Source organism: Parus major, chromosome 17 (genome assembly GCF_001522545.3).
Source record: "Parus major isolate Abel chromosome 17, Parus_major1.1, whole genome shotgun sequence".
In the NCBI taxonomy this organism is placed as follows: Eukaryota; Metazoa; Chordata; class Aves; order Passeriformes; family Paridae; genus Parus; species Parus major.
Window position 1 is genome coordinate 7,534,033 of NC_031785.1, and position 20,869 is coordinate 7,554,901.

At 49.7% G+C, this 20,869-nt stretch overlaps 1 protein-coding gene across 1 annotated transcript in view; it reads left to right on the top strand.

Moving 5' to 3' along the window:
- The window catches only part of ASTN2 (astrotactin 2), a 252,911-nt gene that overhangs the window by 19,150 nt on the left and 212,892 nt on the right, over positions 1-20,869 (top strand). Inside the window, exon 3 of the mRNA XM_015644984.3 lies at positions 8,848-9,232. Within this exon, the coding sequence (XP_015500470.1) occupies positions 8,848-9,232 (385 nt within the window). The remainder of the gene's footprint in view (positions 1-8,847; positions 9,233-20,869) is intronic.

Below are 20,869 nucleotides of genomic sequence, written 5' to 3' on the forward strand. Positions count from 1 at the left end.
CCCCTGCCTGCTGCCAGGGATGGAGCCAGGATCTGCTCCACAGTTATTCACAGATGCTGCAATTAGGCTGGAGACACAGTGTCAAAAACCTGTGGCAAAAACCTGTGGCAGCCCCAGTGTGTGCAGGGGGAGAGGGTTATTAGACTGTTATTATCCATTTATCCAGATAGCCTGGCTAATCAGCTTTCAGATGGGGAGAATTAATTGGTTCTGATTGGAGCACCAGGCACATTTAATTGAAATGAATCCTTTCCCACTTCCAAACAGGCACTTTCTCAGCTGCTGCAGGCTGGGGAGGGGGGTCTGCAGCCTTTCCACCACGACCCTCGTGGTGTGGTGCTGGGTGAAGCAGCTGTAACAGCCATGCCCTGCAATGTTCACCCCATCTGTGAAGGAGCTCTTTTTTTTCCATCCATGCATCCCACTCAGATACGCTCCAAACCCTCTGCTTCCAGCTGGGATGGACAGTGAGAGTCCCAGATGGTCTCAGCCCCTTGTAGCATACCAGGGAGCTTGGCAGGTCATCTTGGTGGCACCAATCACTGCCACCTCTGCTTTCCTCCCTTCACTTTGATGCCGTGCATCCATACAGAAAAAATAAAAAAGGACTTGAATTTCAGGAGGTTGGGGATGGGCACTGTCCCCAGGATGTGCAGAGCTGGGGGTTCAAAGGGCTCTGTGGGAGGTGCAAATTCAGCTTTTCCCTTCCCAGCCCAGTGGCAGGGTGCCCTGTGACCCCTTCTCCCAGGGAAGAATCCACTGGTCTCACAGCCTTCAAATAACAAGGAAAAAACCCAAATCTGGTGCATTCCCATACTTTTATATTCCCAATTGATACAGCAAGAGGGCTGGGTGGAAAAGGAGCTGTTTCATCAAGCTGTGCTGCAGAACAAAAAGGTTTCTGTGGACTCGTGTGGGAGATGCAGAGCAGGAAAAACCATCCCCATGGGTTTGTTTTCCCACTGTCCCGAGCCCCGAGTGGTTTGGAGTCATCACATGGAGAGCTGGGTAAAGGAATTCTCAGTTCTTGTCAGGGAGATGAAAAAGCCCTGAAACAGGATGAATTTTATCTGTGTGTAAGGTTCCAGCGAAGTTAATGGGAGTTAAGTGTGTGGTTAAGTGCTGTATTTGACTGGGCTCTTAAGAGCCTGCTGGGAATAGCTGTGGTGGTTTGGGAGAGGAGGTTCCTGAGGTCTTGAATCTTTTCTTTAAATCAAAGTTTTGGATCTCCCTGCTCTGTACTACACGGGGGGCAGCACATTTTTCAAATTTTTTATTAAATCATAAATGAAAATTGATAAAAATTAAGATTTGTTTTGCTTTTCCCTTTGGTGTGTGATGCTTGAGGTACCAGTGGAGGCTTTTCTCAGGGTTTGGGGAGTGTGTAGCTCCTGTAGTGTGACTTCTGCCAGAATTCCAAGGTACCTTCAGGTGCCAAATGCCACATGGGCACGTGCATGGAGGCTTTATCCTGATATTGTGTTTGAATACCTTCCCTCTCCTTCTGGAAAGCTGTGGTTTGTGTTCATTCAGCTGTTGATGTTCATTATGCTGAAATGTTTGCACTTCAAATATGATAAGGCAGGGTTTGTTTTTTGTGGGTTGTTATTTTTGGTTTTGGGGTTTTTTTTTACACAATAGGCCAGATTGTTCCAAAAAAACCCACAAAAAACAACAACCCAGAAAACCCACATCCAACAAAACAAGCTCTTTTCCTTCATGTCTGTTTGTAAAATAGCACCTTCCCATCATCTGCTCACTCCAGAAATTGTCTGAGTAGTCCATAAATAAAAGCTGAATCCCTTTTCCACTCTCTCTCCACCTTCCCTGTGGGTAGAGCAGCAGCACAAGCAGTGCAGAGGAGAGCTGGTCCATCAACGGGGTTTGGAGCTGTTTGGCTTTCTAAGAAGCCCCTGTACTTGTAATTTTTGCACCTCTGCCACGTTTTCTGGACAAGTGGCCGAGGTTTGGCAGCCCCAAAGCGGGCTGGTAAATGGAGCAGAGCGGGTGTTGTACCGAGTGCCTCTTTGGGGATCAGGAGCTGGAGGCACGACGTGAATCGTGTTCGTGTTCCCTCACCCGGAGATGTGCATCTCTTATTAGATTAATCTTTTCTCTAATATATGCAGAATATACAGTGGGAACAGCATTAATTCGCACTAATGGTTGTGAGATCCACTGAGAATTAACTGCATTTTTTGCAAATTAGTGAGGAAGCGGATAAACACAATTATTAAAAAAAACAAGCAAAGGTACTTTTGCAACAGCAGTACGTGTTTGTCATTTATCTGACAAGTGTTCTTTACTTTTAATTATATTTCATTACTTGCTAGCAAATGCTGCGCTGGCGGATATTGTAATAATCCTGCTAATTTAGGACCTTGCTTTAGCATTTGCTAAACCTTTGTTTGGAAGGGGTTGGGTAGGTCAGGGATCCCACAGTGGCTGTGACTTTGGGAGGTCCCATGGTGAGTGCCTCCCATCCTTGGAGGAGTTACTGGTGAATTTGGTGAAACCAGGCTTAAACGGAACCTTGGAGGACTTTGTCTCTCCGCTGGGAAGGTGTTTGGGCCACACACAGCCAGTTTGGGTGGATTCCCTTTGTCTCTGCTGGGATGTGACTGTGGCATGGGGATGCTCCTCACCCGAGCTGTGGACAGTCAGGGTTTGGGCTCTGTGCTGGGGATGGGACATTGTGTGTGGGACCTTCCTTGAGCCCCGTGGTGCACTGGCAGCTTTTTGTGTTGCCACAGCCCTGGGCACTCACAGCCTGTGGTTGTCTTGGCCAGTGGAACCTCACCTGCCCTGGGAGACACAGTGGACGAGGTGACCTCTTTTATTTAAAATCCAGGTCGTTCTTCCTTAACTGGAGCGAATTTCCCCTCCTCTTTGGAATATGGATGACACAGGGTTGAGGCGTGGGGTGGGAATGAGCTGAGTGGGATGAACACATGCAGGGGTCTCTTGTTGGCTCAGCGAGGAGCAGGGATGGGGCTCTGTAACTCAAACTCCATGGGGGGAAGGAAAAACTTCTGTTTCTGGCTCAGCTTTGTGCTCCCAGGCTGGCACATTAGGAAAACATGAGCGCAAGCGCAGGAGACCTTATGAATTTTAAAATCTTCCCTCTCTGAGGGCAGGCTCTGGGTTAGCAGGTCAGCCCATTTAGGTGAACCGTTTAACGCACATTAAAATCACAATTTATGCAATCTGCGCCCCGGCTTTAAAAAGAGCCAGCAATCAGGTGCTTAATAAAATCACCTCCGGCCCTCCTCTTTCAGCTCGCTGCAAATAAATGCCTTTTTTTTACATAATAAAAATGGATTAGGAGTCATTTTGAATTGTTATCCTAGCGAGATGTGCAGCTCGGGACACGCAGGCATGTTGGCTGTGATTGAGGGTTGTGTGTCTTGGTGCTTGCACACAGCCGGTGCCTTGGAGACCTTTCAAATAAACATTTACTGGAACATCACATTGCATGTCTGAGCAGCACAGAAAGGCTGATTGGCAGGTTCACTCCTTCTTTTGTTTCTCTTCTTGGATGAAACAGCAAAACAAAACTAAGTATGGCTTAAATATATATATATATGAAAATGTGACTTGTCTGACTTGTTCTGGTTTTTGTTGGTTTTTTGTTGTTTTTTTTTTTAACTTGGAAGACTTGGAGATTTTAAAGTTATGGTTCCCACAGCAACTGTAACTCTCATTGCTTGTGTGTGTGTTGTACTTTACAGGGCTGTATCTGCTCTGAGATTTATGCCCTGTGTGTGGATGTACAGCGTGGTAAGAGGATCTGCACGGAGCCATCCTGTGGGAACCCTTCCTCTTCAACCCCTGGGCCACACCCTGTGCTCCTTGCACCCGTTCAGAGAGGGGTGCAGGGTCAGGTGGCACAGCTGTGATAACAGCACCCCCAGAAGACACTGCCCCAATCATAGCTCAGTGAGCTGTGGAAAGAAGGGGAAAAAGAGATGTAATGCAGCTCTCTTTGGGCTGCAATTCAAGGAGCTGTCCCTGCTCAGCAAAGCGCTGAGCCGTGTGCTAGAGACTCATGGACTGTAATGGGAATTAAACACGTTTTTAAAGTTGAGTGTGTGGTTAGGCACCTTGAAGCCGTGCTTGAGTGGGGATTTGAAATGTACAGGGAGAAAATATTTTATTTTTAGGAGATTTGCCCTGTGTATCATTGTCTCCTATAGAGAGAGGTGGGGCTGAGTGGTGTGGAGATCAGGACTGGATCCAGATCTCTTTGGAGCACACATGTGCTCCACATATTTTGCTCCTGGTGTTTGTCTCTTCCTCTCTAACCTTCATGCTGGCTTGCTGTCTGTCCTTGGTCCCATCCCCAGGCTCTGCCTCAGTTTCCCTGCCTGGTGCTCACTCAGCCATGGGCTCATCACTGCTCCCATGGCATGTGGAGGTTTGGGCTGGCAGGGGCTGGCTGTGGTTTCTGGATGGGACTGGGCTCTGCCTGGCCTCTCTTTGCATCAGGGCCTGGTGGTGCTCTGTGTGTCTGGGGGTGAATTTCCCCAGGTGAGAGACAAGATGCTGTGGAGCTGAGTTGTGGGGAAGCCAACATGGGGGTGAATGGAATTCAGGAAAGGACCATGAGATCATCTGCTGTGCCCTCAGAGCTGCACAGGGTGTGAGAATGCCCTAAAGCCTCTATTTCTCATTTGAAATAAAGCATGACTTTTCAAAAAGCATCCAGGCTTGATTTAAAAAAAAAATATATATTAAAATTGACAGTGATGGATAATCCACTACACCCCTTGGTAAATTGTCCTAGTGTTTAATTACCTTTACAACCAAAATGGAAAGAAAGGAAAAATACACAGTGTGAAGAGCCCTGAGGGTTGTGTGGTTATTGCTGATACCTGATTGCTCACCTCAATTCACCTGCTGGGCTGAGGCAGGGGATGTGATGCTCCAGCACTGGGGGCTCGCTCAGCCCAGGCAGTGAGGGGACATCCCTGAGCTGTGCTGGGGGACTGACCTTGGAGCGATGTCCAGAGCTGGGAGAGCCCTGATTCACCCAGCAGCAGGCCATGGGGATGGTTGCCAGCACAATGTTGGACAATAAATGGCTTCAAGATAGGAAAGAAAGAGGGATATTCTTGCCTGAGGACAAAAACTTGTGTTGGTGTTGGGAGGAAGGTCAGCAAAGACTCGAGTGCTGTGCTGTTCAGCACTGGGTTTTCTCTGACCTGCACGAGGGGTGCTGTGGTTTCACAGGTCTGCACAGCCCAAACTATCCCCTCCAGCCTGGGATTTCCTCCTGTGACTTCACCCCTTTTGGTGTGGCAGCTGGAAGACTGTCAGGGCTTGATTTCTGAGCAGCTGGGCTCTGTCACTGTGCGGCTGCAGGGATGGAGGATTCCTGCAAGGGATCACACCACATCCCAGCACCGTGGGGAGCAGAGTGGGAAGGGACAGAGGCTGTGGCAAGAGGGTTTGTCTGGACTCCAGAGGAGCAGTGGGACCCCCTTGTCTTTCCCTGGCTCGGTAGGGCAGGGTGGGGATTGTGTTCAAAGCAGTGATGTGTCCTCTCGTTGCCCAGAAATTGTTCAGCATCTCAGAGATTCCTACAGGGTGATGGCCCTCCAATCCAACAGACTTCATAATTTATGTGAGGGTCCAATTTCTTGGGCTTCAGGGTGGTCTCTCCCATTGATTTTCCTTCTGGGCTCCAAATAAGTGCCAACCTTGCTGCGCTCCAGCTTCAGCTGAGCTTTTCTCTGCTGCCACAAGCCCTGCTGTTCTTTCCACGTGTGGATTATTCCCACCATCCCTCATCTCCCCCATCTTCCTTCTCCCATTCCTTCTCCTCTCCCGTGGGTCTTGGCAACGCTCTGGTGCTGGTGGCTCCTGCTCGGCCGGCCCAGGGCAGCGGGAGCGTGGCAGGAAGGACATTACGTGGGAGAATATGCATGTTCACAGCTCAGAGGATTAAAGGCCCGTGTTCTTATCACTGCAGAACAGAGTATTATAAATCCAGCCTTAGAATACCAAATCCCCACGCGGCTCGGCCATTGTTTGGGAATATTAAAAAGCTCGGAGACAGAAATAATCAGTTTCCGAATGACACGTTGTCAAATAAAACATTTCTCATATTATCCCTTCTTTCCCCTTTCTCTCTCCCGCTCCCTCAGTTGGATAATTTAACACGAAAAATAGATTAAAATGAGGCTGGCTTTAAAGCCTCCTAAGTTTCACTCTTTTTTTTTTTTCCCTTTTTCCCAGGGAGCTCTCCTGGTGTGTGGTGTGGTTAAACAAGCAGCTGCCAGCGCGGGGTCAGGGACGAAAGGAGCACGTTGGAATTGAGCTGCCTGTGATGAGCCTGTGGTGCTCACCCAAGGGGCTGGCACAGACACACCCAGCCTTTCCCAGGCAGAGAGGGGCCCTTGTCTCCTCTCTGGGACTGGCAGAGCAGAGATCTCTGGCTCATCCCCAAAGGATGTGGGAGTTGTAGCTGGGCTGGGAGCCCTTGGCTTCCTTGAGTCTGTCATTCTTGAGTCAGAGGGGGAATGGCACACCAGTAAGCTCCGTGCCTTTATGCCTTCTTGTAGGCTGTCCCAAGCAGAGATATTTATTTAATATGCCAACAGGTTTATTTTCTCCAGGACATTTCCCAGGGGCAGATGTAAGGTGAGCCCAGCCAGGAATATCCGCAATCCCAGGCCTGCCATGGGTGCCTGAACCCCTTCCCTGGGTCCAGCTGGCACAGCTGCTCCTCCTGTGAGGCTTTTTCTGTCACTGTTCTTTTCTGAGCATCTGGGATGTTTCTGGTTTTGCTTTTCCATGGAGAAAGAGTACCTGTGTGCCCCTTTCCAGCAGCAGAGTGCACAAAGGTGTGAGTGATATCCAGCTGGGCAGCTCCGGGATTTGCTGGTGAAGGCCTTAGAGAAGATTTTTCCCATAAACACATCCAGGAATGTTGTTCTGAAGCCCTACTGGACCACGAGAACCCTCTCTTTGCTGTAAAGATGCTGGCACATGAGCCAGACCTGGTTTTGCAGTGGGGTTTGTTGTGTTAAGTTTGTGGCCCTGCAGTGTCCTTGTCACCTGGCCTGGCCTCCCTTCTGGTGTGCCATGGTTTCTCTCCTGCAGGCTGGATTTCTGAGGAAATGCCACTGGGTGTGGGTAGCTCAGGGAGCTCCTGTGATGCTCTGAGGTCTCCATGCATCAGGCACTGTGCAAATCCAAGGAAACTCCCATCTGCTCTCCCAGGCTCAGGTGTCCAGGCTGGTTCTTGTTTCTGAGCATGGAAGGCCATGATGGGTTTTCATCCCTCTGGTCCTTGAAGTGCCCTGGTACTGCAGAGCATAAACCTGGGCAGCTCAGCAAGCCCTGCCCCTCTGCCATGCAGGGATCCCTGAGCATCTCCTGGGCAGAAAAACACCTTTCCTGAAGGTGCACGTCATGCAAGTTGGGAACTCCAGCTGAGCAGTGCCCTGAACCCCTGAGTCCTGCATCTTTTAGGAACATTTTGTGGGAGAGGAGGGGATCCTGATGTGGAGGATGCTGGGCTGGGCCCTTCCTGTGACAGGGTGTGGTGCAGGGAAGTGTTTCTCCTCGGCTCCTCATCCTGTGCCCTGTACTTCCCAGTGCCACCTCCTTGCAGCTGCTCCTGTTTAGGAGTCAGAGCCGTGCTCTGGGTGCAGCCTGCTGCTTTGTACGGAATGCAGAGGGAATATTTTCACATCTCAGCTTTGCTGTAGAGCTCGGTGCAGCTCTGGGCTGTGGCATGCCAGGTGCCCAAGGAGCGCCTGCCCTGCCCTGGCTGTTCCTGTCATGCTGCAAAGCCCTGGTCACTCGTGCTGCTCCTGATTTACATGCCCTGCCTTGCTTGTCTGCCACGGGATAAAATTGCTCTGATGCTGCAGAGATTAAGAGGCTGGGAGCTGGCACAGGCACAGCTCTTGTGTGTGTAGGGATGAATTTAACTTCCAGAGCAGCCAGAGGCAGGGCTGCTCCCTTTGGTACTCCCCAGCCAGGCTCCCTTGAGAGGATGTGCTGCTTCCGTGTACATATAGATATTTGGTGGTTTATTTTTTTGTTAGAGATTTTTATTTTTAATGTTAACATTGTTGAGAGCCGCATTGAATAAAAATTGGAGAAGGGGAAAGACAAGTAGAGAAGGTCTGAATCTGGAGTATGTTGTGCTGTGCCCTGTTGATCTCAAAACCACAGGGAAATCACACCAGAAATGTTGGGACTGGGGTAACCATGCCTTGGGAGGTTTGTCTGTGAGGGGCCATTTGTTGCACCATCATTTTTGGGAAATGTGTATCTCTGCTGAGGCTTTATTGCTCCTGGGTGATGGTTGGGTTGTTTTAATGAGGTTTTTTCTCCTAAGTGATTATCCCCATTCCCCTTCTCACCATGTGTAGGGGGCCTGGGTGTCCCAAGAGTGAGGTGGGAAGAACAAAGCCCCTGGGAGAATGGCCAGAGTTGAGCTGGGGGGTGTTACTGTGCTATTCCCAGCTGAAGGCCATCTCTGGCATCTTCATCTGCCTGTCCATGACCTCACACATGAGAAGTGCTGCTCCATGAATCCACCTGAGTGTGCTTCAGGGGGTGCTGATGGAAGGCTGCTCTGGGGGTTCACTCAGAGCGTGGAGAAGCACTGGAGCAGATTGTCCAGGGAAGTTGTGGGTGCTCCATCCCTGGGAATGTTCGAGTTTGGACGGGGTGTGAGGCAGCCGTGCTCTATTGAAAGGTGTCCCTGCTCATGGCATGAGATGGGCTTTAAGGTCTCATCCAGCCATCATTCTGTGATTCTATGGACACTGCAGCGTCCCGTCACCCTCCCTGCGCCGCTGACAGTGCCCTCTGCTCTCTCTGCAGGGCGGGCTGATCGCGCTGCTGCTGCTGCTGCTGGTGTTCATGGTGGCCCTGTACGCCCAGCGGCGCTGGCACAAGCGCCGCCGCATCCCGCAGAAGAGCGCCAGCACCGAGGCCACCCACGAGATCCACTACATCCCCTCGGTGCTGCTGGGGCCACAGGCCCGCGAGAGCTTCCGCAACTCGCGCCTGCAGGCCCACAACTCCGTCATCGGGGTGCCCATCCGGGAAACCCCCATCCTGGACGACTACGAGGACGAGGAGGAGGAGGAGACCCCGCGGAGGGCAGAGCCCAGCACCAGGGAGGATGAGTTTGGCAGCCAGGTGACGAGGACGCTGGAGAGCCTGGGCCGGGGCGGGGAGGAGAAACCTGACTACGAGAAGAAAGGTTTGTGGCGTTTCTGTCTCTCCTCTGCTGGGGAGCAGCGCGTTCCCCAGGGTATTTCAGCTAACGCACACTTGATTGCTTGCATTTCCAAAGTCTGTCTCCAGAAGCTGCTACACCCACCTCTGCTTATTGAAATGTTATTATGAGCCATTTAATATTGTTCACCTGCAATGCACAGTAAAATGCATTTGAATAAACAAAAGCAAAGCACATTAATGCTGTGAGTGACTCCAGCAGGAGCAAGGAGGGGATGTGCTGGCTTGCTTTGTGCAGGGAAGGGATCTCAGCGTGGTTCTGAACCTTCCTTTCCCTTCTTGTGTTGGCTTCCCAGACAGAATAAGCAGCCACAGTGTCAGGGATGGGGACAGGGCTCCATGGTGGAGGCAGGAGTAGCCTGGTGATGCAGTGTGTCTGGAAAGCAGCTCCTGCAGGAACTGGGAGGAGGTGGCTGAGGTTTTGTTTCTTCCACCCTTAAAATGTTCGTTGCTCTTTCCCCTTTTAAACAAGGCTGTGAGGTTGGTGGTGGGTACTGCTGCCCAAGCAGATTTGGAGATGCTCAGGGGTCAATCTGCTGTCCTGGAGTGCTGCTCTGAGCATCCCTGTTGGTATCTCTTGGTGTGTGTCTGGCTGTTACCAGCCCATGGGGTTAAGAGATGTTTCTTCAACCCTCTGCTCAGTGAGAATGAACAAATGGAAGCCTTCATATATCGTAACCGAGCGACCTTCTTTCTTCTTTCATATTCTCTTCTTTGTTTCGCTTTTCTATAAATTATTTAGAGTTGTGTGAGTAGGGAAGACAGCAGTAACTGCATTTCAGTGCTCTTCAAAACAAAATAGCAAACAAGATCTAGAGCAGAATATTAAGCTATCCAAGGGCTCAGGAACCGGCAATAATGAATTTACACAGGCTGAACCCCCTGTCCCAAGCTGGAATCTGTCTGTAGGATACCTGGGCTGGGAGAGATGTTCCCAAAAGCTCCTGCCAGCTCTGCTTGTGATGCTGTCAGGCTTTGTGCCTTGGATAGAGGCAGGATTATGCCTTGCCTAGTCTGATCCTTCCAGACTGTGCCAGTTCACCATATGTTTCCTCCCAGATGGGCACTTTTCCCTCTTGGATAAGGCTCTGCTCAAGGAGCCAAGCTATGGTTTGTGCTACTTACTCCTCTCTGCTGAAGCTGCTTAGAGCCTGGATTGCCCAGGATGAGGTGGCTGCAGTTCAGATCTAGGGTTTTGAGGCTGCAGATATAAATACATGTGCTGTGGGCTTTCCACTCTGACCTGGTGGCACAGGCAAGGGAAATGTGGAGATTCAGACTCCTGCACACGAGCAGCAGTCACAGCTGGATTCCTGTGGGCATGGGGCATGTGGGGTGGAGAAGCTGCAGCTGCTGTGAGCAGACACAAGGTACCTGGAGATCCCCAGGGACTGGAAGCCAGTTCTGCTCAGGCATGGATTTGCAGCTGGATTGAAGGTGGATGCATTAAGGCACACCCAGCTGCAGCATGGCTGCAGCACCACGATGAGATCAGCCTTTCCCTGGTGCCTGGCTGGCACTGCCAGGTTTCATTGTGGTCACTGGGGATGGGTGTGGAGCTGTTCCTCATCCCAGGGAATCCACCAGCTCCCATGGGAAAAGCTCTCCTCGCTGCTCCTGCTGTGCTGCCTTGTGATAAGACATCAGCTGGGACTTGTCAGCAGGCTCCAAACAGTATCATTGCAGGGGCTGTCAGCAGAGGCTCTTTCAAGTGTCACTTCCCAGCATTAATTACCAGGGATGGCAATTCCAATGGAGATGGAGCAGTTCTGCTCACCCTGCCTGTGCTGGGCACAGATTGATTTGCATTTGCTGGGTTGTGCACTTCCCACCACTGGGGATTTACCCTCCCCACGCTTGGTGTCTGTTGGGTCAGTTTTTCTTTCCATGAGGAAGACTGTGGGGTTTTTTTATTCACCACTTCTGGATGTATCTGACCAGGGAATCAGGCAGGGAATTGCTCTGCTCCATCCAGTCCCTGCCCAGGAGGCTTGAGCAGCACAAATGTTTTGCAGATCATGGCTCAGTGAGCCAAACTTTCCTCCCCAGCTCAGGCAGCGATGTGGATGGGAGGGATGCTCCCAAGTGGTGCCTGAGCATCTGAAGTGAATCCCAGCACAAACAAAACACAGGAGTGATGTGCTGAATAATGACATCTAGCAACAAGCGTGTCTGAGTGATAAAGTTAATGAAATTACAGGTTCTGACCTGATACCAGGCTCTGCTGTGGGGAGATAAACAGCAGGGCAAAGATGAGATGTTTATTTCTCCCTAGCTGCAGTTGTAATCTGGATGCGCTGTGCAGGGCCATTAACGTTATTACTGTTATGCAAAATCATTTTTGACTTGGGGGAAAAAAAAAAAGGAGCTAAGAAAGAAAAATCACCCAACTGCCTAGAAAATGTAAAGCTGACAAAATTAGAATTGCAGCAGGAGCACAAGCTGACCTGGTGACATTGCACAGAGCCCAGATGAATTTAGACAGAAGAAAAATCCAAGGCAGTTTAGGAAGAAAAGCAGAAAAGCAGTATTTTTATTTTTTTTATTAATAATAAAATGAAATGGAGCAAAGCAGGAGGTGATAGCCAGGCTGCCCTAATTATCCAGAAGGATCCCTTGAGCTGGGATGGAGAGGGGGCTACCCTGTCTCCTCGTGGCTTTGGGTTCTCTCTGGCAATTGGAAGGTCTTTAGGGCTTTGTGCTCAGTTGGTGTGCATGGTGCCAAGTGGGGCCTGTTGGTGTGGGGTGCAGGCTCTGGGGTCTTGCTCTTTTCTGGGGAGACCCTCCCTGTCTGAACTCGGCCCTGGTGTGTAGGTGGATTCAGTGATTAGGGGAATTTGGGTAGATTTGTGCTGGTGGCATCACTTCCTCCCTGCCTCTGTCCTCACCTCACTGTGGAGTTTCCACTCCGTGATCCTGGTAAGTTCTGCTCTCCTGCTTTTCCCAAGCAGATGGCCTCAAGCTCCATCCCTTTGGGAATTCCTCACTTGCTTTTCTTTTTTAACACACACAGCTCTGATCCTCACTGACACAGCTTCATCCTGCAGCAGCAGGAGCCCTTTGCTTCTGCCCATCAAGTCCTGTTTGAGGGACTTTGGGTCTCAGTCCATCACTGGTGGCACTGCTGCATCCCTGTCTGGGGATACAGTGATGGAGTTGGAAAACAAAGGTAAAGTCCACCAACCTCAGTATGGGATTACCCACAAGTTCCTCAGAAAGCTTTTGCCAAACCAAATCTCCTAAGGATCAGCGAGAAATAAAACTTCTGCCTGGTGAAAACTGAGGAGAAATCAGACTTGAAAATCGACTATCTGCAATTCCACTCCCGTAACAAAGGACCCATCTTTATTTCTCTGTTTCTTTCATGTTTGAAAAAAGAACATTTCAAGCAGGCCTTTGTGCTGGCTTCACAGGCTCTGCAGTCTGGGTTTGGCCTCCAAGTCTAGACAGGAGACAGGACTTATTACTGATGGTTCCAATGATTAATACCATGGGCATATCAAAGGTGTGGTTGTGCACTCATCTTGAATTCCTCTCCTGGACTTACTTCTCCCCTGCTGTGTTGGCTCAGGTAAACCTCTGAAGTTTCTCTTACTTAATCCGTGGATTCTTTCCTCAGTAGTGGTAGTGAGATGCTTTTGAGCATTCCTGAAAGATGGTCTGGATCCTGGAGTGCACCTGGAGATGTGGATCCACTGCCACTGGCTGCTCTGGTAACCCTGGTCACGTTATTTAATGGCCCAGTCCTCATCTGGGGCTTGGAGAGGGAGCCAAGCCAGGCAGCAGGCAGGGCAGCAGAAGGAAATATTGACAATTGCTGATGTCAGGGCTTGTGGACCCCCAGCCTCCCAGCCAAGCTGCCCTGGGTGATGCAGTCCAGGAGAACTGAAGGAGAAGGGAATTGGGCAGGGCAGACAAATGGCTTTGAGATAACAGCAAAAAAAGCAGGGGAAGGATCCTGGTGATGACAAGAGAGAGGTTCCTGTGCCCCCCACTGGCACTGGAGTAGCTGTTCTGGTGGCCACACCTCAGTATTGTTTTTCCTTCCAGTGGAGACAGCTCCGGGAAGAGGTAAGGCAGTGCTCTGGCTGGAGGGCAGGATGCTGGGGCTGTGGAAAGGGACATTTTGGGAGCTGAGCTGTGCAAAGGGAGGGCAGGTAGTTAAGCTGTTCCCTAGAGCTGCCATTCATTGCAAATACCTGAGCTCTGCAGTGTCTTGGAGATGAGATTTAGAGATGGGTGTGAGTTGGGGGATCTCACAATGGACAGGTGATGGAGAAGGGACACATTGGAGAAGGGACAGCAGGCAGGCAACAGGAGCTACACATCTGGCCTGATAATGGTGACCCTGAGGTGACAGCCTGGTGTCCCTGAGGGGACACTGGTGCCTGGCTGGACTCATGGCTGTGCCAAGATGTGCCATCCCTGGTGCCCATACTGGGGCTGGGAGCCTCCGAGTGCCGCGGTTCCACCCTGGTTCCCATCATCAACCAGGGGCTCTCTGAGCCTTTAATAAATAAAGCTATGGCTTAACGTTTGCTGGGGCTGGAGGCTAAAATGGGACACTGCGTCAGGCCAGATCTGATGTGGCTTGGGGCTCTTCTTTCCAGTGACCTGATGGGATCATGACCCTCTTTGTACGTGATCAGCTTTTCCCAGCTCTAATCCCAGCCAGCTCCTTCCGTAATTTATAGGGACCTTTGAAAATGTATATTCTCACAGCCTGATAGTGAAAAGTGTTTTTTTTTTGCAGTCCTCTAGTCCTGTCTGAAAAAAAACAGTTTCAACTTTCAGCTTTAAAGAAATGAAAAAATAAAAAAAAAAAGATGGGGGCTCAACACGGTCGGAATTGGTTCCTAATTCAGGGCAGCACTTCCAGACATGCTTAGGTAGTGTCTCTAGTTAACACAGACATTTAAGATGTTTTCAATTCCAGCAGGTTCAGTTGTAACTGAATGGAATGCATTAATGAAGGCAATGAGGGCCCCAGCTACAGAGCTTACACCAGATGTGCCATTGGGTCTTTGGTTCTGCCAGCTCAGGCTTCATTGTGGATTTGAAAATGTCCTGACCTGCCAGGGAAAAGCTGTGTTTTGCAGAGATAAACACTCATAATTAATATATTAATTTATTAACTGCCTTTGGAGATCTCAAGGGAGAGGTGCCAGGCTGGAGTTTAGGTTTGTTTTGATTATCCCATTGAAATGGTTACCTCCACCCCAAATCTGGGTTGTCCTCCCCACTGTGGGGGGAGGGAATGGTGGTGCTGTGGGACACAATCCCCCTCCCTTACACCCCAAGAAAGTGGATCAAAGCAGCATCATGGATGTGTGGGAGCACGCTCAGGTGATCTCTCCCACAAGAGCCATATCCAACATACTCCCACCTCTCAGAATGGCTCAGAAGGGACAGAAAAGCTCCTGGGGTTTGGGGGTTTCCTCTGGTCCTGCAGCCCCCAGCTCCTGCCTTTATGGCCCATGCTTAATGACTAATTAAGGTTTAAACACCTAGGGTGTGCCAGGGCTCTTCCTGGCCCATGGAAACTGCTGCTCTGGAGAAGAGGCTGCTGGGGTGGGCTCCTGATAAGTTTGATTGTTTTCCTCCCCTCTCTTTGCTACAACTTGTTCATTAATTTTGTGAGACAGAGGAGGGAAGAAACAGTTGGGAAAGCAGCTTTGAATGGTGCCATAGGGACTGGAACAGAAACAGGGTGGTTTATTACGCCAGCATTTTGCTGAGCATCCTGAAGAGATGCTGGATTTGTGAAGTCCTGCTGCTTTGCAGGGCTTGGACTGGCCTCACCCTGACATTCCACAACATCCCAAGTTGAAGAAATACCCTTGGTTTCCCCCTCTTCCAGACACAGCTGGGTGACTTCTGGCTCCTCAAGTCAGCAGCAGCTCTTGAATGAGGATTTTTGTGGAGTTTTGTGGGGCTGCAGATGCCCAGTGGGGATGTCACGGCAGTTTCATGTGCAGTAGTCCTGATTCCCCAGGTGTCCAAAGTGTTTTCCATCCAGGCGAAATCACAAGCCCACAGAAGATGAGCTGTGAAGTGTTGGCTGTCCAAGGAAAATAAGCCATCAGGAACTATATTTATATAAATGCCAGGCACACATTGTTCATCACTTTGTGCATCACTATGAATGTTTGATAAAGCAACTACATTATTTAAAAGTGTAGCTGGGCTGTGGGACAGTTGTTGACCAGGAATAGCTTCAAGATGACTTTTTCTTTTTTCTCTTTTTTACTTTTTTTTTTCTTCCCCTGATGGAAAATTTAAAAAAATAATATGATGGTTGTTTACTTGCCTTGGGGGATCTCAGGTGTCCTTGCCTCTCGTGAGTTTCTTGGCTGGGTTGCATCTTGTGTGCAGTGCAGAGGACCTGGGACAGCTTCAGCTCTGGGCAGGGCTGTGACAGAATCCTGGAATGCTTTGGGTTGAAAGGAACCTAAAAGATCATCGTGGTCCTTTCCACTATACCAGGTTGCTCCAGGTTCCATCCAGCCTGGCTGTGGACATTTCCAGAGATGGTGCTTCCAGGGTATCAGCATGGAGTGAAAAACTGTCACTGGTTTCTGAAGTCAGACTGATCAGAAGTGGATGTGGGATAAAGGATAACAATCCCACGGGGTTCCCTATTTCTGCTGGAAGTATACAGATACTGTTTAGGACTCAGCCCTTGGGATGTGGGGCTCAGAGCTGAGGCTGCTCTGGATCCTGAGCAAGTGGTGGGTTTGCCTTAGCCCACAGTACTCAGCCCTTTTTCTCCTTGGCTTCTGGTGGCATTGTGGCTCCACCAGTCGACATGTGGACATTTTTCCCCATAATTCCATCCCAGACTTGTGGGTTTTATGGGGAAGGGAGCAGGGAGGGCAGCTGCAGCACCAACTCTTTGCTCTGTTTACGTGTCCTCTTGCCATGAGTTGTGTTTTACCTGGCTACGGCACCGAGACGGTTTTGTCAGCTGGCTCCTAAGGAAGATGGATTGAGGCTGGGCACCTGTGCTGATACTGGGTCTGCAGGCACCTTCCAGCCCCATTTATCATTATGCACTGACCTCCCTGAAGGACCAGTGGGAGAGGAAACTTATTAACAAGGTGCTTCAAATCAATCCTTTCTGACGGCCCCGCTGAGTTATGGCGTTTGCTGTGACTCTCCCACTGGGTCCTGTGAGTGTGGCAGTGCTCAGCCTCACTGCTTTACCTGTGTGGCTTGGAATGGCTTTGGGTTTGATATCCTGGGTTTTCTGGGTGTTCCCAGGTCTTCTCCTGAGCCAACAAACCAGCTCTCAGCTCATTCTTTCCTGCCTGCTGCCTCCACCCATGTGCTGCCCAGTGCAGGGGGTTGTTGGTCCTTTTGGAGCTGTTTTTGGAGCTGAAGCTCCTGTCCACCTTGAGAAATTTTGGTAGTCTGTCCTTCTCCTCTGGGCTGGCATCGCTCCCTCATTCATCCTGGCATGTGGCACAGCATTGTCAGCGCTGTGAAAAATGTCACCTTGTCTGCTGGGCAGAGGAAATGCATTTTCTAACTGAAAAGTTCCTCCTGCACCATGCTGCTGAGCACGGAGTTGGGTAGTGGTGGAGACTGGAGAGGGGCCACTGTGCCACATTTCCCACCCCTTGTGTCCAGCTGTGGCTGCTCCTGGAGCACCATCCTGCAACACCCACCCTTTGGGGTGCTCACACTCCCTTGACAGATGCCAAAGTGCTGCTCCCTCCAGCTTTGTCCCCCAGCAGTGGCTCCTCAGACAGATGGGGATGGGAGTTTTTCCTGCCCCAGTGAGTCCCTGCCCTGGCTGGCTCCATGGGGCAGTGTCTGCTCTGGCTCTGCAGAGCTGCAGGAGCTGTGTGGTGGAGAGAGGGAGCTGGAGGTCAGCGCTGAGCTCTCCGGCCGTGTCTCTCCTCCACGCAACATTAGCTCGGGCTGTTCCGTGTGCCCATTAGCACCAAATCAGGAAGTTTCCTCCAGAGTGTTCTTATTTAACTTTTCAATTATTTGATAACTTGAGGAGCATTAGCTGATACTGAGGGTCTGCCCATCTTCCCTCATCCTCTCTGCTTGTTGCCTAAGCCAAAAAGTTATGATGTCTCATAAAAAACCCTAAGTTAAGGGTTTTATTAGAGCTGAGGAAATGGGAAATTGAGTTTCTGTTGGACTGGATCTCCTCAGTGCTGGGACAGCACCCCACTGCCAGAGGTTCTTCCTTGCAGGATAAAGAAATAAATGCCCTGTACATGTCAGGGGAGGGGTGTGCTAGAAAGTCTTTGCCCCATGGAAGAGCTGAGGGTTTCCTGGCCAGAAACAGTTCCTGGGGGGGAGCAGCTGGAGCAGCCCCAGGGGTACAGGAACCCATCAGCTTTCAGGAGCTGCTCTCCAGGCATAGGCATGAGGCAGAGATGGGACTGTCGGACCGCAGCTCTTCAGCATTTGATCTTTCCTAATAAGTTTATAATTACATTGCATTATCTTAATTACCAACAGGAGAAGTGGGGGGAGAGTGGGGAGGGAAAGGAGGGAGCTGGAGAGGCAGGGAAGGTGCAGGGTGAGAGTAACTCCCAGCCTCCATCCGCGGGGCCGCAGCTGCGGTCGGAGTTGGAAATTATGCCATTAATACAATGCTTATTCATTTCCCATCGTAAAAAAATGGAAGCGCGTTCCGAATGAAATTAACATTCCGTGACATTTTCCGGTAAACGGTGAGTTTGCACACATGAGTGGAGGCAATTAGCTGGGAAGCGACTGCGCGCCGTGACTGGAGAGAGGATGAAGAAGGGTCAGGGCAGCCGGTGCTGGGTGGGTGCTGCCCTGGGCTCCAGCTCTGCCCATCCCTTCCCAGTGGGATGGGGATCCTGCCAGTTCCTGCCCACCCAGCTGCAGTGAGCATGGGAGCTGCAGATGTTCTCTCCTGCTCTCTGCAGATGGGGGGAAACGGCAAAGTTTGGCAATAGAGGCAAAAAGCAAAGAGTGGGTGCACGTCCAGAAGGGTTTTGGGGTGCCCTGGAGTCCCTGTCCCCACTGCAGGATGCTGTTCTCCATCCCCCTCCCACTGCACACCAGCCTTTCCTGGCATCCCCTTTCCCGTCACGCTCCTAAAGCTTTATTAGAACCCAATGGAGAATTTTTCCCAGATTTGTTAAACTACTGAAAACTTCTGATCCTATCAGGACTTTTTTTTCCGTGCCTCGTACCAGATAAGGGCTGTGCTGGCTCTGAGCCCGGAGCTGAGGGTGGTGGAGAATGGGGTAGGGAAGCAGTCATCTCATGAATATATGAAGGAGGAAAGTACATTTGTTCAGTTTCCTTCAAAGGAGACATCTTGAATAAAACTTTATCTCTTCTTCTGCTTCCCTTCCCCTCCAATTTGCAATTGAAATCAGACTTTTGCGTATAAAGATCTATTTTTATAGTGACAGATTTATTAATGTATATAATAATCTATTAATGTATTAATAGCTGTGTATTAATAGCTATGTATTTATAGCTGTGCTAAAAAAGTGTATACAGCCTCTATTTTAAAACTCAACAAAAAGGGCCAGGAGAGAGAAGAAAGAAAAAGTTGACATGGAATACAAGGTTGTTTTCAAAATGCTCCTGGGTTCCTCTCTCCCTCTGTTGCTGTGTGTGGGATCCCCACTCTGTAAAAGAGCTTTTTGGAGATCCTTCTTCATCCTTGCATTTGATGTTTTTCGTATATATCTGTATATAGAGAGAGATATACATTTAAATCAGAGTACAGATATGGAGATATATTTATGTATTTAAATAAAACAGATATTTATGTCCTGAGTTGGTTGTGGAATGCAGCCAGCAGCTTCCCTGTGTTTCTTGGACACAAGTGGCTGCATGTGGCACCTGTCATGGACTGCTGGAGATCAGGGGACAAAGAGGGGACAGGCTCTCCTCGAGAGAGGTTTGGTGGCTGGAGAAACACATGGAGAGGTGAATTCCCAGTGTTTCTCCTGCCTTTGCCATATTCCCCGTGCTCTGTGGCAGGATGTTGATCTCCAGATGTGTTTTCCTCTGAGTACGTGCAGAGCTGTTGTACAAATCTCTCCCACTGTCATCACATCAGCATCAGTGTAATTACCTAATTTTATGCTACTAAAGCTCTGTGCATTGTGGAGCTCGGTACCTTCAGGGTGGCACTGTTGAAAATCAGTCCACATCCCAGTCTCAGAACAAACACCGTTAGTTATTTCATGCTTCGAAAAGCAACAAACACCCATTATTTAGAGCTGGTGAGAAATCATGGTTTCCACCATGTGGAAAACTTCCAGCATTGTGAAATTTATGCTTGTTCCAAAATAGGATTGGAAAGTCAATTTCTTGAAATACTTTGTTGAACAGAAATTTCTAAAATATTGATCCAGAAACATCAAAATGAGCTTGCTGAATATCACGGGGTTGATTTGGAGGAAACAATTATAATGTTATTAAAGTGGCACGTTCCTGGTGTTCCCGTGGCGTGTTAGGGACGTGATGATGTATTAGACCTTTAGAGCCCATGTCAGTGGTTCCCAGGAGAGTCCCCTGTGCCTACAAAAAGCAGAGTATTTGAAAAATACTGGAAGCAGTCAATGAAAGGGGAGTCTTTAAGAAGTGTCTGAAGTGAGGGGAATGCATACTTCATGTGACCATGCAGGTCAGGAGGTGAAAATCCCACTGACTTTGGCTTCTAATTGCGCCCAAACTTTTCCCATTTAATCCTTGATCGAGTTTGTCTTGTTGCAAAATGCTCAGTCGAGCAGCTCCTGAGATGCTCTGGAGTTATTCCTCTCCCTGAGACTCTGGGAGCATTGTGGCCACTGTTAATATTGAGGGATCGATAACTTGCCTTCTGACAGCCAGAAATCAAAGAGAGGAATGGGAAAACCAGATGCTTAAAAAAATGTATCTTATAAAAATATGTTCTAGTCCATAGCTAGCGGGGGAGGCTCTGATAGAAGCTGCTGCAGCTGCGGGAGTGCAGGTGTTGTGTGAGGACAGCACGGATGTTGTGGCTCCAGCAAAAGAACCTGTAAGCCAGACACCAAAGACTTTGAGGCTCAGGGAAGCTGGCAGACCTTAAACCTCATTGTTCTGTTTTAATAAGATGCAAAACCCAAGGACTATCCAGCTCTCCCACCACCCAATGCCACCACGAGGTTTGAGCCTGGTTTGGGGACGAGCTGCTCCACTGGGGTTCTCAAGGCCATGGCTGAAGACTAAAACACCTCAGCAAATCTGAGTTTTTTTCCAAGATCTGTGGGGTATTTCCATCACTGCCTGGCTTTGCTGGCTGGCTTGCATAGTCAGAGGGGTTTTGTAGTGCCTTGAGAAAGTCTTGGAATAGTGGAGACAACACCCAAGTGCATCTGATGGGGGCTCACAAATAATTCATCTCTCAAATACGGTTTGTGGGTGATTGCACTGATCCAAGCCTGGGACTCTGAGGTGGGGAATCCCTCCTGGGATGGTGAGATCCTACTTGTGGCACGTCCCCAGAACAGCCCCCTGTACCCATCCTGTGGAGGGTGCAGCTCTCCTGGCTGTGCTGGAACGAGCGCTGCTGCTTCCCATCCCCATTGCAATGTATTTTTACCCAAACATTGCTCATATT